Source organism: Hippocampus guttulatus, chromosome 3 (assembly GCF_054856545.1).
Source record: "Hippocampus guttulatus isolate MCC_2025c chromosome 3, RoL_Hgut_1.0, whole genome shotgun sequence".
Taxonomy (NCBI): Eukaryota; Metazoa; Chordata; class Actinopteri; order Syngnathiformes; family Syngnathidae; genus Hippocampus; species Hippocampus guttulatus.
In genome coordinates this window covers 6,256,525-6,284,442 of record NC_141263.1, presented here as the reverse complement: position 1 = coordinate 6,284,442, position 27,918 = coordinate 6,256,525, and the positions used below count along the sequence as shown (strand labels likewise).

At 41.3% G+C, this 27,918-nt stretch overlaps 1 protein-coding gene across 1 annotated transcript; it reads left to right on the top strand.

Moving 5' to 3' along the window:
* Nucleotides 1–74: 74 nt before the first annotated feature.
* kif18a (kinesin family member 18A) lies at nucleotides 75–19,818 on the top strand. Its single transcript, XM_086107433.1, has 18 exons — nucleotides 75–225; nucleotides 1,053–1,399; nucleotides 2,332–2,489; nucleotides 5,424–5,528; nucleotides 5,698–5,808; nucleotides 5,953–6,150; nucleotides 7,480–7,656; nucleotides 7,789–7,863; nucleotides 7,958–8,046; nucleotides 9,016–9,178; nucleotides 9,633–9,797; nucleotides 10,571–10,692; nucleotides 10,782–11,056; nucleotides 11,652–11,702; nucleotides 16,973–17,318; nucleotides 18,176–18,268; nucleotides 18,717–18,802; nucleotides 18,929–19,818. The coding sequence occupies exons 2-18, from the start codon at nucleotides 1,084–1,086 to the stop codon at nucleotides 19,036–19,038; spliced, it is 2,640 nt and encodes an 879-aa protein (XP_085963559.1). The 5' UTR covers nucleotides 75–225; nucleotides 1,053–1,083; the 3' UTR covers nucleotides 19,039–19,818.
* The last annotated feature ends 8,100 nt before the right edge of the window (nucleotides 19,819–27,918 follow it).

Here is a 27,918-nt window from a genome sequence, read left to right as displayed (position 1 = left end):
AAGCATGGTGGGATGACGTCACTCGGGTCGGCCAATGACCGGTCGCTCACACCCAATCTGCATCCACCGAGGAAAAGTGGTTGCTTTTGAAAATATTGGCGCTTGTCTTGTCAATGTTAGCTTTCTTTCAAGCTCAATTTACTTGGTTACGATATACCAACGTTGTGGGGCTCTTGTGGAAATAAAGCAGTCGTGATAAAATGAAAGTATTCCCTGACAAACAAGGTAAGTCTATGTCCTAGGCAGTTCCTGCAAACACGAAAGGCAACCGTTGCTAATTTGACTTTAGCGTTATCGTCGTTACGTGCAAAGATTGTTAGCTTACCGTCTCCATGTCGGATTCTGCATTTTTCCAACATTTCCCATATTTACGCTGTTCAAACATTGTATTGTGGGTACTTTACGGCAAACAGTAATGTTTTGATACACACTGGTAATCGGTACTGATTATTTGACTTTGAAATCAATATGGTTCTCAAGTCAAGTCAGCTTTATTGTCAAATATGCGCTGTGCAACATACAGCACAGACGAAATTACTGACACAAATATAAGCGTGATTAATTTCGCGATCCAGATTAATTATTGAACAGCTTTGATAAAGATATTGCAGTGATGTTATGTTCATTCAAACTGTATGTATGGAACGATTCACTGCTCAACGTGTCCGAATTAAAATTACTCTATTATGGGCGCCTATGAACTACATTTTGGGCTGTGTATGCAAAGTGGCCCGTTTTTAAAGTTTTTTTTTCCTATTATGAGAAATGGTAAACCTTTAGTATCACAGTGGAGAATTGTATGGGTTAACTGTCTTTCTCAAAAAGGTTTCGAGAAGAAGAACGCGGACATTTAAACCTTTGATCATATCTGCTAATATTCAACACGTTACACCCATCTCCAGCCTTTCCACCCTTCATTCAGCAAAATGCTAAAGCTTTGCCCACTGCTTCCCTCAGTGCGTGTCGAAAAGCTCAGTAGCTTCAAAACGCAAAATCCATTTAATTATACGTATCACCATTGTTGTTTCTATGCTTCCCCCCTCTCTTTGCAGTAACGCCTTAGTCACCTGGTGAGGAAACACAATGGAAAGTAATGTATGCAGCCACGTGAAAGTGGTCGTTCGGGTGAGACCAACCAATGAGAATGAGAAGAATGAAAATGTTCGCAAGGTGGTCCAGGTTGTTGATAAACACATGTTGGTATTTGATCCAAAAGAAGAGGACATATCCTGTTTTGGTTCCCAAAGAGTTCGGAATAGGAACATCAACAAGAGGGCCAACAAAGACCTTAAATTTGTTTTTGACCATGTCTTTGGAGAGAATTCCACGCAAGACGATGTATTTGAGAACACCACCAAAGGAGTGTTGGATGGTGTCATGAATGGCTTCAACTGCACAGGTAATGAGACACAATCCATAGTGTTAACTTTTTTTTCTAAATGTTGAGTATCATAGAATTAAATGCCATCATCTTTGTTTATTTTGTTATTTTGTTTATTTATTTGTGACAAGTTTTTAATAGGTTAAAAGCAATAGTTTAATGTCCAATATCAATCTCTTGATGTAAAATGATTGCCGACAGCTCTTTTGTTTATAAAGTGCAAATTAGCTCAGAAAAGCCATCGGGCAAGTTATCATGTCATCAAAGATGCTAAATACAGTAAACTTACAATTACCCTTTCACGGTTTGATTGGGGGTACGGTAGGCAACTGGTTAGCACGTCCGCCTCACAGTGCAAAGGTGTGGGGTTCGATTTCAGCTCCGGCCTTCCTGTGTGGAGTTTGCATGTTCTCCCCGTGCCTGCGTAGGTTTTCTCCAGGTACTCCCACATTCCAAAAACATGCGTGGCAGGTTAATGGAGCACTCTAAATTTTCCAGAGGTTTGAGTGTGAGCGTGGGTTGCTTATCTATGTGTGCCCTGCGATTAGCTGGTAACCAATTCAGGGTGTACCTCGCCTACTGCCCAAAGACAGCTGGGATAATAAATTCCAGCATGCCCACGACCCTTGTGAGAATCAGCAGATTAGAAAATGGATGGGTGGACAGTGTGATTGTAGAGGATGCCACTTCTTCCAAAACTTTTCCTTGATGAAAGATGTACACTCTTGGAAAATATGTTTTTGGTCCAGTTTTGATCAAAATCATTGAGAACTTGTACCGGTAGTTTAGGTTAAGCTTCCTTCCGTCTCCCCCCCTCCTCTTTATTTATTTTTATTTTTCTTAAAACACGGAATTCCACAGCAAGACATCAGTTTGTGTTTATGCTGCATCCTGAGTGAGGTTATTGATATATTCTTTTTTCTTTTCTTTTTTTTCTTGTCATGTTTTAGTTTTTGCCTATGGCGCAACTGGAGCAGGCAAAACACATACCATGTTAGGAACACCAGATGAGCCTGGAGTCATGTACCGCACCATGAATGACCTTTTTAAACGCATGGACGAGGCTAAGGAGGAGAAAGAGTTTTCTGTTGCTGTCTCCTATCTTGAGGTGATTTTTCTTTTGTTCTTTAATCTTTGCCATAAAAACCTGTTCCCATGGGTTAGGTGGTGGTGTCGAATTGATTTATTTTGGAATGCACTGTAATTAATTGATCATCTATGCATTTGCGTATTGTATATTTCTAAATGAATAAGCAAATAATAAGAGATAGAAATCACATTTAGAACACTAGAAATTCTGCAACACTGATAGTTTAGTTTTTTTTATTGTAACTGGGTCGTGTCAGAAAAGGCACCCGGCCTAAAGTCTGTGCCAAACGTATCGTGTGAGTCATGTGCTGTGGCACCCCTGACTGAAAGGGACTAAATCTAAGGTCAAACAACCACTATGTTTTAAGCAACAGAAGGTCGTGCACTTCATTTATGGGGCTGGGTTCTGTTTTTGTGTAAAAAGAAAAGTATTATTATTATTTTTTTCTTAATGGCAAACATTTGTTTTTATTTACCGGTAATACATATCACATATTTGGCTTTGAGCACCGAGCAGAAGTCAACAGGTGGTTGGTTGGCACATTAAATTATGTTGGCTCCAAAGCTACCGTAAATTCCGGGCTACAGACCGCACCTGATTAAGAGCCGCATGCTCAGATTTATGAAGAAAAATCAATTTTGTAATTATATGCGCCGCACCGTACTATAAACCGCTGGCCAATGAGTAGGCGGGGGTTCGCTTCTGCGTCCCTGCCGCCGTGGAGCGCCTCCGGGTGAGGCCGCTGACGCGGTCCCCCGCTGAACCCCCGCAGAAAAAAAATGCAAAATTTCTTAAGGTTAAAATAATCTCCATATTTTTATGAGCATGATAAAGGCATTTGCACAACGAAATTACGCTGAAACGCATAATAAGAGGCCAGACAAAGAGAGATCTTGATGTGCATTTGCGTAATTACGAGGAGAAATACTGCAGCCCACTAGGCTTTAAATAGAATAATGCAAATCATATAAATGGGAAAAGATATCTGAAATTATTTCTATAGTCAGCCGCTTAGAAATGATCATCGTTGGCAGCTTTAGGCCCGATGCTGCGCGGCTCAAAACAGGTAAAATGTGTTCTCTCGTGGCCGCTTGTTTTCAGTATGGGGGGGTCACCTTTTTTAATTACAGTCTGAGTGAGAGGCAAATCAAATGTAAGAGGGTCTTCGTCCATATTTATTATTTCATCTGGGCTGATGGAATTCTCCACTATCTTTGTTTGTGTGAATGTGCGGAACGAAGCAAGTTTGTCCTCGTAATTAGGAGGGAGCTGCTGACACAACGTCGTGCGTGCCCAAATAAGACAGGCTTTTCCGTTTCATGAATCTATAACACCACGACGGCCCACCTTTAAAAGCTTTGGTTGTCTTTTTACACTGGCTCAGTTCTTCTTGCCGGAGCCTCCACCTTCGCACCATCGACTCGTCTTTGCCAAGATTACGGGCGGCAGCTCGATTTCCTTCTTCAACTGCCAGAGTGATCGCTTTTAGTTTAAAAGCTGCATCATATGCTTTTCGTCTGGTATTCTCCGTGTTGATCAGGGTTAGAAGAAAGACTGAAATAAGGAAGTTTTGATTACCGGTAATCATACAATTTCATTGGCAAAAAGAGCGGAAGTTGTGATTAGTCATACAATCTCATTGGACCTCAGTGAAAGACTCATTCATTTTATTGGTCCATGTTTTTCCCGCGATGGAAAAAAAAAATTGAAAAGCCGCTTCATATTTCACGCAGCAGTGTTGAAAGTGTGGAAAAAAAAGTAGCGGCATGTAATCCGGAATTTACGGTATATGGAAATATTTTACTACAAATGAGACTGGCAGCACAGTCACTTGTAAAATATGCAATTTTTTTTGTCGAATATAAAACCATGTCACAACTCGTGCATGGTGTCAAACTCAAGGCCCAGGGGCCAGATCTGACCCGTGACATCATTTTAAGTGGCCCTCAAAGGCACATCCTGTGTGTCGACAACAATTGTTTCTAGCAAAATGTCTTCAGTTTGAACACTGCGATTGACATGGGATTTGTTACAACCCGCCCCTTTCAATTAAATTTCAAATTAGCTGTGCAAATAATTTACTGGCTTCTGATTTCAAAATGAGCTATCCATTTGTTGTGTATATGTGACACCACAAGGCGCTCATACATTTAAATGGGTTCACAGGCATAACAGCCCTCCGATGGCAACCATAACTGCGATGTGCCACGTGACAAAAATGAGTTTGACACCCCTATGCTAGTGCATTTGTCAAGTGCAAACGGCTGACGCTCTCTGACATACCTCCTGAATCGTCACATAAGCTGTCAGTGAATTCACCAAAGGGCCTCCTGTAACAGTAAGAAGACAGACAAGATGCTCAGTGGTTCTCAAATGAGCACCGGAGGTTGTTGGTTGGTGCTCATTTTTCCCCCCCCCCCAACCAACCTACCGACCTGGTGTGTGTGTGTGTGTGTGTGTGTGTGTGTGTGTGTGTGTGTGTGTGTGTGTGTGTGTGTGTGTGTGTGTGTGTGTGTGTGTGTGTGTGTGTGTGTGTGTGTGTGTGTGTGTGTGTGTGTGTGTGTGTGTGTGTGTGTGTGTGTGTGTGTGTGCGTGCGTGCCTGCACACGGTCACAAAAAAAAATAGCCCATTCTAGTTCATTGACACATTCATAGCCACCTCCCTAACTGCTTCATGTTGTAGGTGTCTATGGATAGTCTATAGATGTATTTGAAGAGTTTATGTCGATTAATTGTCTCATTTATTTTTGGTACTATCTTGAAAACAGGTAAATTGTTGCACCAACTTCAGTGAGAAAGGGGCAACTTAGAATCTGACCCACTTTTTGGATTCCGGTCCAGTCTTTTCGGAAGTGCTGCCGGAACAGTTTTGGTCAAACTTTGTCAAATGATCTTTTGTGATGTTGTGGTCGGTTTTAATCCTTAAATAACATTGATGTTTTTGAACCACAGGTTTACAATGAGCAGATCAGGGATTTGCTGGCTAATGCAGGTCCTCTTGCAGTAAGAGAGGACAGTGATAAAGGAGTTGTGGTTCAGGGCCTGACACTGCACCAGGTTAGTCGGCACATTGTTTGGTGAACAATGTCTCAGCATTCTATCGAATGGTGCAATTTGAAGCTACATGGGAAAAAAATATTAATTCATACCTCGAAATTGGAAATACGCATGTAGTTTGTGTATATAGTCCTGGGCACACTTCATGAATGATGTCTTCTTTGCACAGCCAAAATCCGCCGAGAACATTCTCCAGGCTTTGGATTCTGGTAATCGAAACAGGACGCAACATCCGACTGATATGAATGCCACTTCTTCCAGGTCCCATGCCGTGTTCCAGGTATTTAAATTGCCCAAATGGGTAGATTTTACGATGAAATATCATCTAAAGATTTAAAAGTCACATTCAGAATAATCATATGCTACTTCATTATAAGTGTCACAAATAAACTTCACATAATGATAACCTGTTACTTTTTTCCAGATATATTTGCGACAGCAGGACAAGGCTGCTAGCCTCAATCCCAATGTGTGCGTGGCCAAAATGAGCCTAATAGACCTGGCAGGCTCAGAAAGAGCCAGTGCTACCAATGCCAAAGGGCAACGCTTCCGTGAAGGTGCTAACATCAACCGCTCACTCCTCGCCCTGGGAAATGTTATAAATGCTCTCGCCAATCCCAAAGTGAGTTGTCTAATTTGTACAATTTATTGCCAATTTGAGTCAACAAGAACTCATGTGTCATATTTCATACATGAAGCCAATTAATGTAAAGCACCCCCCCCCCACACACACACACATTAAAAGTACAGTAAAATTCTTCTTTCTTACCTCTTCCATAATGAACAGGGTCGGCTCTAAGGCATTGTGACAAAAGCTGCCGCTACTTCGTGTTGCCAATCTAGCTAATTTGTAGCTATGTATTAAGCAACTTTGGTTGTTGAATTTCGCTCTTGGTGGGTAGGTACTCGAGAGGTCCAACTACGGTTTGTGTACAAACAAAATTTCAAATTTCCCACACGCCTTCTTTATAGCTGAGTTTTTCAAAGTCACCTGCTGTTGCTGTTACAATATGAGACCTCGGCCATGCAGAAAAAGTCCAATAAAATCTTATGGTTAGTACTCTCTATTTACTCCCAAGTGAGTGAGTATCGAGCATGTTGCATATAATTGTATTGATCTCTGTTGTCAAGTGGTTTATTTGTCAATGGCCAAAATAATTGTATGAGGTCTTTTGGAGTAGATAGTTTCAGTAAGCATCCTTTCCTTACATTCTATTTATGGAAGCAATGAGGGGACTGGGTTAAGTCCACATTCTCATCCTTTTTCATTTTCATCATGTTTTCAGCCGCCCATGTTGCTTTGCTGTCGGTCTGTCTGCCTGTCAGAAGGATTATACAAAAAGTACTTGACCCTGAAAAAATTGAATTTTGTGGAAAGCTGCTTTGACCCAAGTATGAACCCATTACATGTCGGTGTTCATATGGAGCAAAGGGCAGATCACAGCTTTTTAGCAAGGCAAAGTGTTCTTCTCATGTGCAGTGGGCACTCACTATTCGCGGCCGATGAGAACTGAACCAGCTCACCAATAGCCAAAATCTGCATATCATTGAAACCCACGTTACGAATTGAGAGAGTTGGGGGGGTTCTGAGGTGTAACCCCCCAAAACAATAATACTAATGGTTTTTTTTCCAAAAGAAGCAGGGGTTGCCCCCCTCCGAAAAATTTCCAAAAAATAATCGACTGTGAATCTTTTTAGCAAGGAAGGGTCTTGTTCAATTTTATCAATTCAAAGATCTCTTGTGAAGCTTTCCAGATGCCTGTTATTTTGAACGTGTTTCTCGTTTAGTGTCTTTCCTTTACGACGGCCTGTCCTTTTTTCAAATACAGTACTGTATATCTAATGTCAACTTGAGAATGGAACGATTATCTTATTTTCACTTGACATTAATCCAAACATCCTTGATCATAGCAACGTTTGGACTCATGCCAATTATTTCCATTTGCTTTAGAGCAAGAAGGCTCATATACCATACAGGGACAGCAAACTTACCCGGATACTCAAGGACTCTTTGGGAGGCAACTGCAGGACTGTCATGATAGCCAACATCAGCCCCTCATCCAAGTCGTATGACGACACACAAAACACTTTGAAATATGCCAACAGGGCCAAGGAAATCAAATCTTCAGTATGTATTCAACTATGATGTCATAAGATGGCATATACTGTACACTCTGTTTTAAGATAGGATACACATATTGCCATTTTTATCCTGTAAATCATTTTATTGTTTGTTTTATTTTCCTATTTGCCCAATCAGCTAAAAAGCAATGTTATCAGCCTGGACAGTCACATTGGCCAGTATGCAGTCATTTGTGAGAGGCAACGACAACAGGTAAATAAATGCCCAGCCCTTGCCTTTTTTTTTTTTTCATTCAACAATATTATCATTTCTCATGACTGTAAATCAATGTTCTGTCTCATTCAAGATTGAGCAGCTGAAGCAAAAATTGAAAGAGTATGAGGACAAAAATTTGGCGCACACAATCTCACCCCAGAAACAAGCAGACATCAACAGGTAAGCACTATTTTCATGGTTTTGCATTGTTTTTGTTGTCAAACTGATATATTGTTCGGATTTGGTGTCAAGAATTGGAGAGTTTTAGACTGCCCAACTGTAAAGTTTGCTGCCATTCGGTCAGAGGCGTGTTGGCTGTTTTGGAACCATCGGATTTGCAATTAAAATATGACATCTTTATGAACTTTAATCTATTTTAAGTGTGTGTTCCAATACGATTGCTACCCTTAAAATGTGTTTTTCATCACAATGAATGAATGTCTTATCGTCTTAGTTGTGTGAGCAGGGTGTAAATATCTGGAAATCCCATATTCATCTTATTTTACTGTTCCAATAATTTTGGAAGGGGGTGTGTATTTCTTATCGTATTCACACGTGGGGCTAATTGATCTGCTTTGAAACTACTGAGTGTGGAGTGTTTCTTTTTCCTCCATGTGTTGCATCCATTAGAGGATCTGCTGTTGTATTTACTGGAGATGTTATCTTTAAGGGCTACAGTGGCATCTGTCAGGGTATTTGGGCTGGGGGGGCCGGAGGACACAGAAAAGCTGAATGAGTCTCACTCCCACACATTTCATTCACTGGCATCAGAATTCACAACTCGCACAGTGAGAGGCTCTGAATAGAGCATGCACGCTTCTCGCACCATTAAAAATTCAGCAGTCTAGCGAGGCCACGTCTCCTACGTCACTCGAGTTTCATTGAAGAGTGCAGTCACATTTCAGCGACCGCTCTCCAGTTTTATTTACCGGTACTTGCTTATATCTCACTCCCTTCCGACAAATATATTTTTAAAACCGTATAGATTTACGGTCACTGTCACTGTATAAGACCACCTTAAGCTTTCCATAACATATGATCATGATTCCGATTCAAATGTTTAAGACTTAGTCTTCCTTTTTGCCCGTAAAATTTGCAAAGGCGGCTCTTTGAAGGTTGAAGTCAGTCATCACTCTTTTCTCTCTCTAGGGTGTCTAAATCTCTGCAGCAAGTCTTCTCCAACCGTGCCCAAATCAGGAGAGAGCAGCTGGATCTGGAGAGACGACTGAAGGAGAATGAGCTGCGCCAGCACTACAGTGAGCAGGACAACCTGCAGGTCCAATGCATCTTTGCCAACGAAAAGACTGACAAGGTAGCGGATGCTTACACTGCTTTCCAGATTCCATCATCCCTGCAGGAAAGCAATTGCTGAATCATCATTTTACTTTGCTGCCTTCTATAGTAGTCTGGGCCGGTAATTTACACCACAGCAGGATTGAGTGAGTCCTGATCCAGAGTTGCTTGCTTTCCTCACAAACTGAGTCTTAATCTTAGTCCCACTTTGACGTGCTGTTTTGCAGAATGCAGCATATTCTGCAAATTTAAATTCAATCTGTATTTCATCTTTTTTGTTCTAGAAATGTCTCTGAAATTACAGGAATTGATGTTGCTATCTTATACCATTACCAGCAACCAGTGTTCAACATGCACATAATGCTTTTTTTTTTTTAAAGAACAACAACAAAAAACAATGATTGGATGAAAGCCAGATGTTATGATCTTCTGTTGTTCTTATTCCTCTCTCTGACATTGTTCTTTTCCAACAGGCTACTTGTAAACACGAGCGCAGGATTGCGATGCTAAGCTCCGAGCAGGAGCGCATTCGTAAACGGATGAAAGAAGCAGAAATGCACTTTCAGGAAAATGATGGCTGGCTTCACCGTGTCGAGAATGAGGTGAAATTGTTGAAGTCGAATGATCAGGCATTTGAGGTTAGTATCACCTTTGTCATCAGGGTAACCCTGGTTATCTTCTTTGTCATTTCATTATGTTCATAATAATATCATTTGACAGGTTTTCGTGTAAATTCAAGTGATCGATTTTGCCGGGCTTATCAAAGGAAGAATGATGTCCGAATGCCCACATTACTAAGTCTGTAATGTAATACGGTGCAATGGATTTTTTTTAAAAATCGGAGCAGACAAATGAGCATGATATAAAAAGGGAAACTAATCGATATAGGATGCATCCTTAAAACTCAATGCTTGGTGTTTTTTGTTTGTTTACTTTAGAAGCGAGGCCGTGTCTCTACTGGTGTCGTGACTGTCTTTGTTTTCTTCACATCTGTTCTCCCAGTAATTAGAACCGTGCTCATTTTATTTCTCCAGCTCACTCGTGGACCACCGAAGAGAATAAATCAATACACTTTACTCGGCCCTCACACAGCAGCCAGTTACCTAAAACCATGTTCATGTTTTTTTTTCTTCATTATCCTTTCTTCCAAGAACTGACCCAGAACTATGACGCGCTCAGCAGTCAAATGTTCTCGCTGATGTTGTTTCGTAGTTTTCTTGCGTCAGAGTCCCCAAACCCCCCACTGCCTCCTATCCACTGCTTCCAGACTTTCAAATAAAACACGGAGAAAAGCATTGACAAGAGCATCTCAGACCAGCTTTGGACAATTTATCATGTCTTGAGTTTGAGTTGAGTTGTTATATTTTCTGTAGTTAATTTATATTAACCTGGTCTCAACTCTCTTCTTAAGGTATTAGACAAGGACTTGCATTGTCACAGACTGGAGCTCAAGGTGAATGATCTGGAACAGCACATCAAGCAGATGGTCAAAATCACTGCACTTCAGGATCAAGAGAACAAACGCATGCAAAAGTATGTCGGTTCGACTTGAAAGCAGTACACGGCTGTGCATTTTGCTCTGTAATGCAAATCTAATTGCAACATTCTGTATTGAATTCTAGAATGGTGAATGTGTTGTTGTCCTCTTATGGTCGATACCACGCCGCCATGTGTGACACTGAGCTTGTTGGAACCCAAGATGAGTTGAAAACCCATGAGCTGAAGCAACTTGTGCTCAGAGAGAGAAGTGTGGCTTGGGCAGACCAGGCTGAAGCCAACCAAGACGTCCAAGGTTCATCGACTGGAACAACAAAAGGAGAAGCCAAGGATTTCTGTGGCGAATTGGCACCCATCCTGTCTTTCTCAAAACTGCTTTACTTCCAGAGTAGCCCTTGCAGTAAGTCTTCGTGCTCTTTATTTTCTTTCATTTTTGTCATCGCTCATGTTTTTACTTCTGTACAAAGTCCACAAAGTCCAGTGTCTACTATGGGTAATTCGCCAACACGCCATTTAAATGTTAGAGGTTAAGTGTGGCTTATATTCAAAAGGCTTAAAAGTTGACATTCTGCTTCGCTAAAATCATGCTATGCCCCCATGTAGATAATTACGCCACAGTCAGACTTGAAGCTATGAATGAAGCAACCAAGACATGCATTTCGAAGGCCACCAATGTTGATGGAGTGGCTTTCCCGTGCCGTTAGTGGAATGCTTTGCAAAAAGATGGTTCAAATTCATCAGAGCAGTGTAGTGGATGTCGTCCTTGCTTCCGATTTGAAAGATTTATTGATATGTGAGATGAAAGCGTAAGGTGTTGGCTCGGAAAAAACCCAAAAGGCTAGACCGTGTTGGTGCAACCACCCATCTGTGTTTGGCAATCCTCTCAAGAGATCAAAAGCATCAGTCTTTCGAAGTCTTTCATTGAACAAAAAAAAACGCATTTTGAAATGTGGTGGGAAGTGAGAATCACTATGAGTATTTCTTTTTAAACACAGGTGCAGATGGGCGGACAAAATCGTCAATCAAAAATGCCCCATTTTCAAAAGGTAAGTTTTCTTGCTTTTTATATCTCATTTGGGCTCTGTCATTTTGTATTCCTCGATTGAGCAAAAAATACTTTTTTACCTTCAACTGCGGAATAAACAGTTTTATGTCAAGTGGTCCAGGATGGCAGTATTTTGTTTAGGGTAGTTCCTATCTGTTCCGCAGAGGTTGGAAATGTTTCCGAATTGACGAGATGCCACGTGCGGGGTATATTGCAAGTCTCTAAGTTTGTAATTGGCGAGCATAAGATTTGACCTCTACCAACCAATCGAGGTAACGTGTACAAAACTAGCTTCGGAGCTCCGTGCGCTGCAGCTGACTGGCTTTGCGGCTAAATATAGCCGTTCCTCTCAGAGTTTCTAATCATCTCCTCAATGATGAGGAATAAGAAAGCTTTACATTTTTAAAAAGACTTATTTAAATCTAAGCCATGCTAAACCATCTCCAAGCTTTCGTTCAATGTATTCACGAAACCCCGGAATAAGGTCTGAGGTAGGAAAAGTGACTCGATGTCATCGTGGTCTTGTCTCTGTACCAAATTCGCCATTATGCTCAACATTAGTTTTTTTTTGGGGGGGGGGGGGGGGTACTTTGCTTAGCATAGCGCTCGCGCCACTTCCTTGTTGCAGTATACACGCACTGTATTGGCTGCGTAACCCTTGTGACCACATCACAAGAAATAGACTGATTATTAGCTGTCTGGCCCACGTTACTGCATTTGAATGCAGACATAATGTGGACAAAATGCCTGGTGTGCCGGCTGTCACTGGGTTACATAAAATAAATAAATAGTAAAGTTACATAATAAAAACAAAATAAAGAAATACATTTAAAAATAAAACAAATTTGAATCGGAGGGCACATTGAACACTTGGAATGCACCTCGTACCTCCCTCCTGGGGCTATGCCTGTCTTGCGTCACCTCACAATCGATAAGGCGAGAGTCACCCCGCCCCCTTTCGCCGCTCCCACCAGATCAGACGCGATGACTGGGCAAATTTAATTGGTTTATTTATTCTTACTCTGCTGTTTCCGTACCTATGTTTACTCAAAGACTGTTCCTGTGTTTCCGACTGAAAATTTTGGACTTAAACAAAGGAATCACTGTTGGTAGGCCGTATCGCACTTTTCATGTTAAAAATGAATAAATATGACATACTATCAAATTAGCGAACAGGATATTTCTCAGTGAGCAGTTTTGTTATTGTGTCCATTGCATGCCTAGCGCTGCAGCCGTTTTGGGGGTATGCAAATGTAAACATTGGATTGACAGGGACAGAAATGCATTCGGTCCGTATATGATTTGCGGATGTCTTTTGGACAAATACCTGTCGGAAAACTCACAGAAACAAGTAAAACCTCTCAAGAAGGACTCGACCAGCAAGAACAACAGGTGTAAGTTCTCCTGCGTGTGCGTATCCACTCCATCAATACCGTGAGGCTTTCTGGAATACCGTGCGCTTCCCACGATATCGCAATAATATCACCATGAGGTTAATACCTTGATGAAACCGAATCAGGTGCGTTTTTACTTTAATCTGATAAAATATCTGATTTGAAAAGGTTATAGTTAAAACTTGGACAGCCTTTTCCATTGTAGTTCATCAGCCTGCAAACTATTCATTTTAGCTTCTATACTCTCCATTAGTATATTTGCAAACAATCTCATCTTTATACATTAGGTATTTCCAAAATGATAAAACAAGTTCTTTTACACCACACATTTAAGATGTCCATGATATATATTCATGGAATTCTTTTCTTTTTTTCACTTCCTCGTGTTCAAAGCAGCATTACTTTTCGGAGCATGAATGTACAGTAAGCATGCATGTACTTTTGAAAGGACATCAAAAAAGCATACCAGTAAATTTCCATGTAAGATATACAGTCTTTATATAACTGTTAATCACTCCAGTTTCCATTATTGGGAACACGGAGCCACTTTTTCATTGCGCTAATGAAATCCTAACTCTTTGCATCCCTCTCAATTATTCATTCACTGACTCAGTCTTGAATCTCTCCAACCTGTCCTGTAAATCCTAATTCCACTGTCACGGTCTTCTAGTTTTCACATTATGGGTAGAAGAATGCAAGTCATTCACAGTGTCATCAGCGATACTAAACATCCCTTCTTAAGTGGTGGCATTCGACAAACTGCTCTGATGTCACCCCGATGCTGCTTTGTCGGTGTCCGACTCTCTCAGTCCTTATGATAGGCACTGCAGCGTAATGTGTGCAAGAGCTCCTCCCTTCAATTTGCTAAACCAATCAAATGTGGTTAGATATAGAGAGGGAAGGATGGATGGATGGGTTTCAAGGGGGAATTGACGCTTTGCCTGGCTGGCTATTAATAGACTTTGACGGTGCTTCACAGAGGATTAAAAACGTGTCTCCATTTGATGTCCTTCTCGGGTTATGTGCAGATTCTCTGCGGTCTTTATTTGTCCCCCCATTTGTGTCTGGAAGCTTTCCTTTTGTTTTCCTGTTATGTTTTTCTACCATCCCTCCATGTTTACTTTTCCACGTTGCTTCACGTCCCATTCTCTGATTTTGCCTTTCTCTTCCACCCGGAAATGTTTTTTTTTGTTCCCCCCCCCCCCCCCCACACACACACACACACACTCTGTGTCTTGCATTGAACACTCCCAATCCCTCTTGCGCTTCATTCATGAAAATACAGATCCACAGCAGGGCAGGAAAAAAACGTCAGCAGACGTAAATTCCCCAGCTCCACCAACCAGAAAAGGCGCACTATAAAAAACATGCAGCGGCAACCAGGCGACCCTAATTCAGTGCTGCCTCCACCAGAAATAGCAACTCATGCATGTATTAATCCCCTCAAAGCCAAAAATATGTGATTGAAGGAATTCTGCTGCCTTTTATCGGAAGGAATCATTTCACTGTCACACAAATGTGCTATTTATTGCTCATGTCCTCACCTCACTCAGAAAACTTTCTGACGCTCACATTTGATTACTATAACATTAGAATAGAGAAAGTGACATTTAGCCCATATGTATTTTGCTTTTTCACTGCCTCTTTCGTGTCCAGCCTCAACATACCTCCGCAGAAAAATGAGTTTATTGGCCTTCATCATATGAGGCAGACACACCGTGCTTTGACCCCCTTTTCATTTGCGATTCGACAAAAGTGATACCATCTTGATTTTATAGAGGTGCTGCTAAGTGGACAGTATCATTAATTGAGTGAGTGTATATTTTGCAGTAAATAATGAAAACAAAATAGTTAATTGCAAAACTTTTTCCAAATATTTCGAAACCTACTTGGAGCAATTCAACACGGGCAAAAAGTGAACATTTTTAAATAAACATCTTTGCAGTTTAAGAATGTGGGCTAATTCTGATGAGGAAAACGGTAGTATTAGTAGCTTGGATTAATATAATGCCTTCTAAGGGAAGGATGCTTAACAATAATTTATGGGGTAATTCAAATGTTGAGCATGTTTGGCATGCCCTGTTAGCGGAAGAGTAGCTCGTGTTGGCGGCCAAGTGATAGCCGCCCGGGTTGACAGCAAACAGTAGCATGAAACATTCCAGTGGAGGTCCCGACAGACACAATCTGTTCTGGGACTTCTCATTGAGTACTCTCTTCCCCTGTGAAACTGCAATTATCAATCTCTCATCAACTTCATAGCAAGCTATCCTCTAATAGATAAAAAGTTAAACTACGCATAGGGCTTATCAATTCTTCAATGGAAATCATGTGTTGTACCCACGCCATAAAATCAAGACCCTCCCCCCCTTCACACACACACATTCGCTCTCTCTCTCACTCGATAGCAAGTGTTTTTGTTACAATACTAGACGATAGCTATGGCTGCTTTGTTCGTAGCATGACTTTTCTGCAATGGAGTGGTACTGTTGTTATCAGCTTGAAGTTTTATTTTTTCAGAATGTACAATCGATTAGTACACTGGTGTCAAAGTCCAGGCTCGGGGGCCAGATCTGGCCTGCCACACCCTTATATGTGGCCCGCGAAAGCAAATGAAGCATGTCAAGTTCCATGATGCTTGCTAAAGTCTGAACCAAAATTTCAAATTGTCATATGTAATCCGCAATAACAGTCATTATTCTTGACTTCTGGTTGTAAAAATAATGATTGATCAATTTGCTGTGTGCTGTGTATGTAATATGTGGAGGGGATTAAACATTTATATGGTTTCCCAAAATTCATAACGGCCCTCCAAGGGAAACCGTAACTACAATGTGGCCCGCGACAAAAACGAGTTTGACACCGCTGGATTCGAAGAATAAATCATGTGATAAACTCACCTGCTGTGCAGAAACACACACACTGTCTACCCAGTTTTTGGCAAAGGAGCAATCAATGCAAAAAATAATGTTTGCATATTTCACAAAAATTGATATTCCGCCATATATTCAGCAGAGTTCCTGAAGCCCAGGCTAACAGGTCAGCGTGAAGCTGTGGGGTTGTGCCTTCTATGAATTTGCAAATGATTGACTTCTCCTTAGTCACGCCTTCTCTCTGATTGGTTGCATGTCTTTGGACATTACGATTTCTTTAAACTCTAACATAATGGGGCCAGAGACGGCTGGTTATTTATTTATTTTTCACAGATCATATTTACACATTAGGCCTGAAAAATGTCGCCTTCATTTTCACACACGATTGTAAGCTGTCGTTATTGAGGCGTGAGGGATGTTTATTTTTTAACCCTCATCTAACCAGAAGCATTAAAAACTGTTCCTGGTTTTTTCCGTGGTTTGCCTATCAGGGTGTTAAAAGCTCAATGAAACTTGACGCCAGGCACATTCGCACATATTTTGAGCCACCGACCAAATAGAAATTAACAGTGAAAAAAAAGTATTATTAGAAGAGCACTTCAACCTTTAAATTTAGAATTACATTTGAAAAACAACATTTAAATGAAGTACAGTACTTATTTAGTTTCCAAAGGGAAAAAAAACAAATTATTTTGTTGAGTTTGCTTAAGCCTTTTATTTCTACCAAACTATACTATTGGATGCAAAATGAGGATCCTAAAAATGTTTTATCTTCAATAGAAGGCCATTCTAAAACAAGTATGCTTGGAATTAAACAAAGGAGTTAAATAAATGCTGATGTCTTTTGGATACTTCTGTGTTCTTTTTGTAGAACGTGAAAATTTCCATCTGCAGTTCGTACGAACCCAATTCAAATGAAGTTGGGACGTCGTGTTATAAATTCAGACAATTCAATGATTTGCGTTCACTCCTTCCTGCTCAGTGTTTTGGTTTGCTTGGGGTTTTAGGTAGCAGAAGTCCTCCAAACCTGCAGCAAGACGTAATTCCCCGAAGGCCCGTTCGAAGAAATCTCTCGGTGTTGCTGCCACAACAAAGCCCAAAGACTTTTTCCCACGACTTTGAGGAGGGCACCTTTCCTCTCCAGTGCACACCGGAGCCTGCTCCAAAAGGTGTTCAGTTTAGTTTGTCCACCAGCACGGATCCCAATATGACCTTTGAAGTTGAACATGAAGATGCAACGATCATAAGCAATGCCGGCCCCTCTCAGGCAATGAAGTCAGTGGCTTGTTCAGGTCAAACCCAACTCAACAATCCCGCCAAAGCCAATGAAACCAAGCAGATTCCTACCAAACGGTGAGAAAGTTTCATTCTTTTCCTCAATCATTCCTACTTAAATGCGGTAAATGGCATACCAACTGAAAATGAATGCAGCCGTTCAGAACAGAGAGAATGACCACGTTCAAATCCAAAATGGATCACATCCTCAAAATACACACACAATGGAAAAGTTAGTTGAACAAAATGAGTTAATGTTGCGTTTAACTAACAACCCAATTAGAGGGTACCAGTTGACAAGAACATATGAGTAATATTTTAGTGTACAGACAGCCCATTTCTAGATTGGCACTGTGTTAGGCAAACTTAAAAAAGATGCATCGATGGAAAAGGAAGACCAACCTTCATAATTCAGTAACATTTAACAAATCAATATATCTGATGACTAAATGAACTGCTCAGTAAGCATTCTTGGTTGCTCCCAGACTGCTCAGATTTTTCATCAGTCTGGACTGGGGATTTTTCTTGCAAGGGAACAGTTTTTTTGTGGAAAGGTTTGGTGTGATGATTAAAAAAATAAAAAATATTTGGGGCGGATCTATTTTTAACTTGGCCCTGCAATAACAAGTGCTTTGTAACACTGGTAGAGATTACGATTTACTCTGTAGGATTATGCATGGAATGTTTTATCCCAAGTGGCACTTCCTGCAGAGGCTACAGAAAGGATGTCTTGGAACCGTCTAAATGACTCTCTTGACTGCTCTTGAATCGTGCGGCACACCTCGCTGGGTTAAGGGAGGGGGTGCAAAATATTTAACCACCCCCACCCCCAGGGTGGGCTATGATGATCTCCTGCCATGCGAGTGTTAAATGATGAATGCATTGAGTTTGATGAGAAAGGTACTGCAACGCTAATGGAAGCTAACTGTGTGCAGACATCAGATCTCCTCCTTACAAGAAGTGAGACAAGCCAATCCAACGTACATGGGCATGACGTCTGCTGCGCGAGGAAAGCGTAAGATCAACAGGTAATTGTTTAGTTGCTTTCGCAGCCAGCTTGGAAACAACCCAAGACTAACAAACTGAGGGGAAAGATGAATTCACGAATGTATCAATAAAGTGCAGTCCGTGAATTGTTTTTACCCCACATTCAACTCTCTTTCAAACTGATAACTTTTAAAACAGAAAATTTCTGACCTTTTGTGTTCTTGGATCAAATGAATGTCACTTGCACTATCATGCAGTGTAAAGCCGTCAAGTTCCATCAAATAAGTGGTGGTTAGTTAATTATCTCATACTTGTAGGTATTAGTAATGAAGCATCAACTGGGAAAAGCAGTTCTCAGGATCAGAATATTAGCAAACATATTACATTGCAGAATAAATGTCACTGTTTATACTTTCTACTATAGTCATGTCTTATGGTAAGTTGCTGTCTGTTTGTTACACGATTCCCCCGCCCCTTTCATTCTCTTAGGGAGAAAGATGAAAACCTGTCCGCACCAAAGCGTGTTAAGAAAACCCCCTTTCCCACCAGACCAATGAGGGTACCGACATTTTCAAGTAAGTATCCATTTAGAATGGCTCATATGCAATACAGTGTTTGTTGATTGTTTTGGTCCACATTGAGTGACCAAAGCGCAGCCACAGTGACTTATTCTGAAATACTATGTTATGCGTCCTCTTCAGGATCAGGAAAGGACAAACCTCAGAGAGTCGTGAGGAGCATTTCTGAAGGAAATCTGAACCTGCTTAAACCTTCCAAACCGAAGTCACCACGAGTGGCTAAATGGATGTAAAAAAAACCTTTAGTGTATGTCTGGATTTCCATGTTAAACATTTTAAGTAGTATTTTAGGCTCTATGAGTCCTCTTTATTTTGTTTTATTTTTTACTTGACTTTAAATAAATGTTAAGCATACACACACAGTCAAGATAATCTCATTGTTAATCCGTGTTTATTGCATGGTGAACAGTGGTACAAGGTAATCAATTTTCTCCTGACTTACACGGCACTGATAAAACCCAAATCTTCATAACAAGAGTTTTTACGTGTTGGGGTGAATTGCGTCAAAGTTAATTAGTCAAGCCTTCACAGACTAACAACCTGCCAAACACTCCTGCTGTCCTGTTACGAAATGATAATTGGGTTTCAAGCTTTTAAACCCACTTGAGATAGCATCGTCAGAAGCCTTTTAGGGACCTTGATATTGTTCCTTCCGAAATGTTTATGACTAAATTGCTCCATTTCTGTCCAAACTTAATGCTTGCTCGCCTATTTAATAAAGATGTCTTGAGTATGCACCAAAAAGTAATACAGTACTGTCATGTTTCGGTTTGTGACCAACAGGTGGCACTGTAGGGCTCTCCCTGCAGCTGCACACCTGTTAGTCGTTATCTAATTAGCTGTACAAAAGGACTCCCACCCGACCACTCATTGTCGGGTCATTGTGTTTGCTGCTGTCATGTTTGTTCTGGTCATGTTTCGGTTATTGATAGTTTTAGCTTGAGTCAAGATTTTTGTTTGATACTATGGACTGTGTTTGTTTTGGATTTAGTTAATACAATTTGTCAAGTACACCCTGCTCCTCCCTTTTGCCTGCTTTTTAGGGTCCACCACCACCTCGCAACGTGACAAGTACATCTTTGACCCATGTTAATCGTTTAAGTAACATGACACACAACACATCATTCAAGGAAGGAATGTGACATTGGATTCTTTGTTTCATTGTACCATTAAATAGTTGTCGATTTTCCTTTAACGCAATTGTCAACACTAAACTGTGACTGTTAAAATTGCTTTATATTGTTTGCCAAATGACGGTTGTCTTATTCTTTGAAAAATGAATTGTCACCACTTAAGTAAAGTGTGTGTGGGTGTGCACCGAAATTTTCATTCATTGATCAGGAATTTCAGAGTGTCTGGTCATTTTAACACATGTAATTTTGCGGTCAAGAGGAAAATGCACCGTGTCTGATATACAGGTATGTGAATATTGGTATAGGTTGTTTCCCATTTCAGTAAAAATAGCGCATGAATGTTGATTGCAATTTTTTTTGACTGATTACTGTTAATCATTCTTGTTTAATAATTAATCATATCCAAATAAGGAACATTTCAGTAAATGTTTGAAACTAAATTGCAGGTAATCCATGCTACTGCTTTACACCCCCCCCCCTTCCCATAAATTGATTATAATTCAGTTACTTATTTAGTCCGTAACATGTCAGAGAAAACTGTTAATCATTGATTTCCAACGTAAAAGCTGATATTTGCAACTGGCCTGTTTTGATTCAACACAAAACATAAGCAGTCTTCTTTCATGACTTGACGACAAATCAGAGAATATTTACTGCACGGGGCAAACATCTGAGGATTTGGACAATTTTAAGTTAATGGCTCGAACCAATTAATCAGTTATTAATCGGTGCAGGTGTTTGGACGGACTAATTCTGCGTCACTTGGTGAAGAGGATTATCTCCTACTTGTTCTCCAACCACATAGATGGCGTGTTCCCTGTAAAGTCTCACTTTGCCTGGTCCACCTCTTTCACTGAGTTTGCACACATCCATTCCTGTCATTCTGCCTCTTGATTGTAATCTTCATTTCCCTTTGAGCCACCCTCAGCAGGGTCCTTGAATGGCCATGGGAGTTTACCCAACTGGTCTACATGTTTTGTTGACTTGGAGAAGGCGTGCGACCGTGTCCCTAGGGTAGTTCTCTGGGTGGTGCTTTGGGAGTGCCCTCACCAGGCAGTGGATGGGATTGTGCCCCAAGTGGAGGGGTTTAAGTATCTTGGGGTCTTGTCCACGAGTGAGGGTAGGATGGAGCGGGAAGTCCACAGTTGAATCGGTGCAGCATCTGTTTTGATGTGGACTCTATCGGCTTGTCGTGGTGAAGAAGGAGCTGAGCCCAAATTTTCCATTTACCAGTCTATCTTCATTCCTGCTTTCACCTTTTGGTCACGAGCTATGGGTTGCGACCAAAAGAACAGGATCCTGGACACAAGAGGTCCGAAATGAGTTCCCTCCTTAGGGTGTCCGGGTTCTCCCTTAGAGACGGGTCGAGAGGCTCGGTCATCCAGCAGAGACTCAGAGTCGAGCCACGACTCCTCCACATTGAGAGGAGCTAGATGAGGTGGCTCGGGCATCCAACTAGGATGCCTTCTGGACGCCTCCCTGGTAAGGTGTTCCGAGCACGTCCCAGTGACAGGAGGAACCAGGACACATTGAAATGTCTATATCTCCCGGCTGGCCTGGGAACGTCTTGGGATCCACCCGGAAGAGTTGTAAGATGTGGCTGGGGAGAAGGAACTCTGGGCTTCCCTGCTAAAGCTCCTGCCAACATGACTTGACCCCAGATTAGTGGTAGATAATGAATGAATGGATGGAGCTTTTCAGTGCAGGAACAGCTTTACGCTCCACTTTTATGCTTGTTGCAAACAATAGATTGCAACAAACATGTTCAGGTGCATCAGCCTCAAGGTTCTCGTCACTGTGCTGAATGGTGCCCAGAGAGATCCTCTTTGGCAGTATACTGTATGTTTTAGCATGATTAATGATAAGTATCTAAACATAATGCGACCAGGTGTTCGGGGTTCTACAGTAAATGTTTTATGGGTTTTCAATATCAGCACACTCTCCACATAGGCTGTTTTACAGGGTGGGAGCTGCTACCCTTACCAAATGCCTTCACCCCCAGTTGCCACTCCTGGCTGTTGGAAAAGAATCAATCAATATGAAATTCAAAATGTTATTTAGTCTCCAAAGTGTGTCTTAAAAGTGTTTTGAATTGACTCCCAGTCCGATGCCGCCCCCACCCTTCCTTTCAAGAAGAAATGGTTCCATCCTACCAGTGCCACCAATTAAGAAAAAAGTCAAGTGCGTTTTAACTTGACCATCCCTGGCCGACCAATACGTGAGAAGAGTGAAATATGTTGACATGTTTACTTTTTGCATTCATAAATAATGTAATAGAATTCATCGTGCAAGTGTGCATTGTGTGCAAGTAGTTTTTGGTTCCATTTTAAAATGTGCAACAAGCTGCTAAGTTTAATCAAAATTGAATGTACAGTCATCTTGATTGTCCATCCATTATCGGATTAGTTTATCCTCATCCTAATTGTCTTTATTATTGATTTGTATAACCCTTAAAGTGTTTGGACTGTTATATAATTATGGTTATGTTGGTGCAGCTGCTTGCTCGAACGATATGCTGCAATTTACATGATCCCATTAGTCGACTAATTGCAACTACTGTCGATGACTTAGTCGACTAGCAAAATAATCATTTGTGGCAGTCCTAGTTGAGAATTGTTATTGCATAGCCCACACTGACTGGATTAGTGCTCAATGTTAAGATATGTGATTCATGTAACATGCACGAAATTTGCCACGGAACACAAAAATTAAAATTTGCATTACAGTGTGTGTTTATATATATGCGTGGACGTGCATTTGTGTGAGCGTGGTGGGTAATAACCTTGTCCCTCCCAACTGAACCTACTACCAGCCTCTCACCACCCCATGTAAAACTGCAGCGGCAGGTGCAAACCACCGCACAAAGCAACACTGAAATGACGCATGGCCAAAAACAGAGAAGTAAACACTAACACATTTATTATTTATCTTTGGTCTTTGTATTACTGTTTGCATTGGGTGCTTGTGCAGTTCATTGCCAAGAATTTTGCTTCACACTTTGTACTTTGTAACACTTCATTTCTTGTTTGTATTGATACTTAACCACTTTGTCTTCATATTTTTACTCCAACCACTTTGGCTCATTTGTTTTAAATGCATGATGTTCTTTTTTCGTCAAAGTGTATTTTTTGAAAAATAAATGTTGAAAAAGATCGTATTATTAAATAAGTTAACATTTATTACCATAGACCAGGGGTTTTGACTGCATTCAGCAGACACGTCCACAGCGTCCCCCCCAAAAATGGAGGGTGGCCCTATTTTATTATTTATTTTTTTCATTTTAAATCATTGGCTTTTTCAAGCCAAACCTGGCTGACACTTGGCAGACGTTGAAGACATTCTTCTGTGTCGTGTGTTTACCCCAAAAAATTTGTGTGTGGGGGGGGGGGCGCACAGAGTCGTCATTTTACTGGGTCCTTAATGACGACGGTTACGTTTTCTGATTCTATATCTGAAAGGCTCTGCACAAGATTCTGATGGCTGTGACAGCTCCTCTTTCTTGAGGATTGAAGTACATTTGCTCCTACTAAGTGCAGCAGTACTGACAACAGACTGACTTGGAATAGAACTTGAAGGATTGGCTTGGGATCATCATTGCCTCCAAGCACAACTCATCATTCATTATGATGTCCCGGCCATTTACAACATGACCATCCAGCCTCTCCTCAACCAGGGAGAATTCTTAGCAGCTCTCCAGCAATCTGATATTTGAGTAGGATTCTTGCACCTGGCCCCTGCAGGAGCTAGTCTGACTAATGCTACTGTACTTCTGTCTCTGAAAACAATCCTTTCTTCACTCCCTCGTCCGTTTACTGAAGTTGCTTCTCATGTCTTATCTTTGGTCTTCTACTTCACCCCATCTATTTTAAACTCGCCATGTTGAAAAAAAAAAGATGTGGTCTTTTAGGGGAACCATATCCTCGACAGTTGACTGTGATACTACAGTAAATATTCTCTAGTACGGACTCGTGTTTGCGCTGTCCAATTTGTCCTGATAACAGAAATTCCTCATTTGGGAAATGAGCATGGTACATGTCCTTTATGAACCTGCAAGTATGTTGACAAAATGCATGTGTAACAACACAATCAATAAAATACAAAAATATACTGTCCAAAAACTGTTTATATAACAAAAACTGCAATCCAGGTGTATCCAAAAAAAAAATCACAACAGTAAAATACGTACAGTATTTGAATGTTTATTTTTTTCTGTCTTGGGAAAAAAATGTGTATTTTGGATTGTTTTGTTGGATGCATTCTTTGGTTTATGACAATGTTTGCCTGCGTGTCATACAGTTTTCTTGCTAGTTGCAAGTAACTGTCCCGTTGATCACCGATGTCTGGTAACTCTTGTGCATACTGAAGGATTTTTGTTGCCATTTGCATTGCTTCCTTGCTGGATGGTGGCTTGTCATCAGGAGTTGAATCGATGCCTTATTTTTTAAAGTTTCGTAGATGTGCGTCTTTCCGACTCCAAGTGTCTGCTGGATCTTTTTAACTTTGTGTCCAGCCTCGCTCAAACGGATGCATTTCACTCGCTCCGCTCCAGTCGTTAACAGTTCTTCATGCGATGATCTACACGACATAAGTGAATAAAGTTAAAATCTTTCGCAATTACAGTAAAACGCACGCCAATAAAAAGTCGCTTACATGTCTTCGTTTCGAATCTGATGAATGAAAACGGCGAAGCGAACACGTTTCTTCGGTCATGTCGAGTGGGTGCTGCTTTTAAGCTAGTGCCGCGTTCTCCAGGATGTAAGTGAATAAAGTTAAAATCATTCACAATTACAGTAAAACGCACGGCAATAAAAACTCACTTACACGTCGTCGTTTAGAATCTGATGATCGAAAAACGCGAAGCGAAAACTTGTTTCAGCGTCAGTCTTTTCCGTCGCATCGGGTGGGCGTTGCGTGTATTTCAGCTCCCGCGGCATTACACCTCCATCCGGGTTACGGGTACTGGAATTTCCGCTTACGCAACTTCCGGTAACACGTAATATCGTAGTCAAAATGTTAATGCATAGGTTTTTATTCCGGGTGAAGGATATTCCTTTCTATAGAATTCCGGGGATGGGAATATTTACTGTATTTCGTGGGTGGTGGACTCGCTACTGTTTACTGTACTGTCTTTCACCTCAGCTCTTGCAGGATAGTGCGCTGTGTGGTTGTTAGGAGTTTTGTTAAAGACGGCGACAGTGTAGTTCTGCAACAGGGCTGTGGAAATGTGCAGAACCAAATTTGGAACCAAAGTGGATGGAGTCGGTTTGTCATTGTGGGCACTCACACTTTCAACTTGTAGTTGTCAGACTGAAAATGAACCTTTACAAAAGCCGCACAGCTCTCATCATTGCTTCATAACATCCTGACCATCGTCGACAGTGTTCGTTGTTACTTGGTGAATGATAGTTTGAGAGTGTGAACAAGTTCTTTGGGACGTCTCCATACCAGATTTTTTTAGATGGCGCTTTCAGTTCCGGAAGCGATGTGGCCTTCCTCCGTTGGTATTTCTGTGGGAGCCGAGCCATGGGTTAAAAATTGCAGTTGACTTTGTGACACTCATGAGATGAGCCCGATGAGACCTTCGAGGTGTCCCAAAGGTTTACTTGTTTGTCGTATCTAACGGGCACGTTTACGCGACCGTGTGTGTGTGTGTGTCATTTACAAGTTGCCTCTGGGAAAAGCGGTCTGGCGTGGGAGGGGGAGGGGGCTTGCACGCGAGTATCCACACCCTTGAAGGGAACCTGAGTGCAAGAACACCTGAACCCTCTGTTCTTTCCTGTCCGTGTTTATCACAATGAATATGAAAAACTGTCTTAACATATATTTACATGTGCTCTGAAAGTAAATGCCTCGCACAACATCCGCCGACTAAAAAAAAAAAAATCAACGTGATCCGATATGTTGAGGGCATCACTCACTCATTTGTTATACTCCAACATTTTAATGCTTGAAAACATCTCTGATCTGTGATGAGTGTGTGTGGCACCAGACTGCTCTGTGAACTTGTCACTTTCAATTCAGTCGTGCAACATTCAGCAGCAGCCAATTCAGTGTGATCTTTATTTTTAGCACAGTTGCTCAATGCATACAGTATGTCAGCACTGTTGTGCGCAAGCTCCGACACTCATTCACAAGAACATCTCCATTGTGCGTGCGTGCGCACAGTGAAGCAGGTCTTAGCTAAAGTTTATTAACTTTCTCTTGGCCAATGAGGTGGCTTGTGCGTTTTTCCTGCTGACCAATGGAATAGATGGAGGGGTTGGAGGTGGATGTTGCTTAGCAACTGCAGGTAGAATCCCAGATCATGTTGGACCCATTGTTTTATCTCGCTTCCCTGGGAGACATTACATGTTATGTCTTGTGATTAGTGGGGAGAGGAGGGTGGGGGGGACACATCTGTCAAATGCGTCACAAAAGTTGTTCACTCTATTTTTGCGTGGTGAGACAAAAATCTGTGACTGTATGTTTAGCCCCCAGCCCAAACACGTTACTGCATATGTCTGTCTCCTCTCCCTAAACCAGTGCCTGACCAGTACATTACTGTAAACAAAGTTTCACCCAAGTATTGATTCTAAAGAATACCCGCACATTAGTCACTGATTAAAATGCGATCTTTCATTGTGCTCCACTCTGTCATGTAAGCATAGTGTAGAACACAAACATGTTAATAAAACGGTGCAAATATATTGAACAACACAGGCAGTTACTCAACTCGTACTCCTTGACCACAAATCATCTCTCCATCCATTATCTGAACCGCTTTATTCTCACGAGGGTGGCGTATGTGTAAGAGCCTATCCCAGCTGACTTTGGACAATAGGCGGGGTACACCCTGAACTGGTGGCCAGCCAATCACAGGACACACATAGACAAACAACCATCCGCGTTCACACTCATACCTAGGGACAATTTAGAGTGATCCATGAACCTGCCATGCATGTTTTTTGGAATGTGGGCGGAGTACCCGGAGAAAACCCACGCAGGCACAGGAAGAATATGCAAACTCTACACAGGAAGGCCAGAGCCAGAATCGAGCCCTGGACCTCCGCACCACGAGGCCGGCGTGTTAACAAGTCGACCACCGGGCCGCTCTACCACAAATCAAAGAATTTTAAATTCTCTGACATTATTCCTTTCAAATAATTTCAGATTTCGTGAGCATATTGCTTCTTCATCCTTAAGTCAAACACTAAAATGCCTTTGCTCATTCTGCCCCATGATGCTGGATGCAAATATTTCAAAGGGGGTTATGGAAATTCCTGGGATGCACACTGGATTTGGCATGTAAAGTAGGGCCATGCGGATCGTTGTTGACACCCAATCCGCCACTGTCCAGTCCGGCACACTCTGGAAAGTAAAGAAATCCAAAATAAAAACGTAAATGATCTATGTCTCATTAAAGTGGAACTGGTCTGAAGGATACTTCAACTGACATTCGTACTCTAATATACTACCGGGATATTAAGGTAGGTGACATTACCTCATACTGTTTCTGAAATATATTTGGGAGTTTTTTTTTTATGGGTTTATCGTATCGATATTGAGATTTTTCATTTGTCTGCGAGAGCTAATCATTTGCACATTTTTGTAAAGGGTATTGCATGGACAAGATGACCTTAAATAACATCTGTATACAAGCAAATCTATATACAAGTTTTGCAACCAAATTCCAATTGTTTTGCTTGGGCTGGAGGTGAGACAACTTAATTAGCCCTTATTAAAGTTCATGTACTGAACAAAATACTGTGTTGAATTTACTCCCATTTTATTTTGTCAGGTTGTTGCACAAAATGAAATAGCCTGGACACAGTTGCATTTTTGAAACCTTATTCTTCACTGTGCCTCTCATAAACGTATTTAATATCTTCAGACACATAACGAACACTGTGGCAGAGAGAGAGTACCGTTTTGCTGGATGATTCTCTTCACATAAATTCCAAATATAAACTCACCGCTACTTTGCAAGCATAAGTGGCAAAG

Coding starts and splice junctions, on each gene's coding strand:
- kif18a (XM_086107433.1), top strand. CDS start 1,084: ATGGAAAGTAATGTATGCAGCCACGTGAAAGTGGTCGTTCGGGTGAGA. Junction 5,529..5,697: donor AGGGCCTGACACTGCACCAG/GTTAGTCGGCAC, acceptor TTCTTTGCACAG/CCAAAATCCGCCGAGAACAT. Junction 6,151..7,479: donor ATGCTCTCGCCAATCCCAAA/GTGAGTTGTCTA, acceptor CATTTGCTTTAG/AGCAAGAAGGCTCATATACC.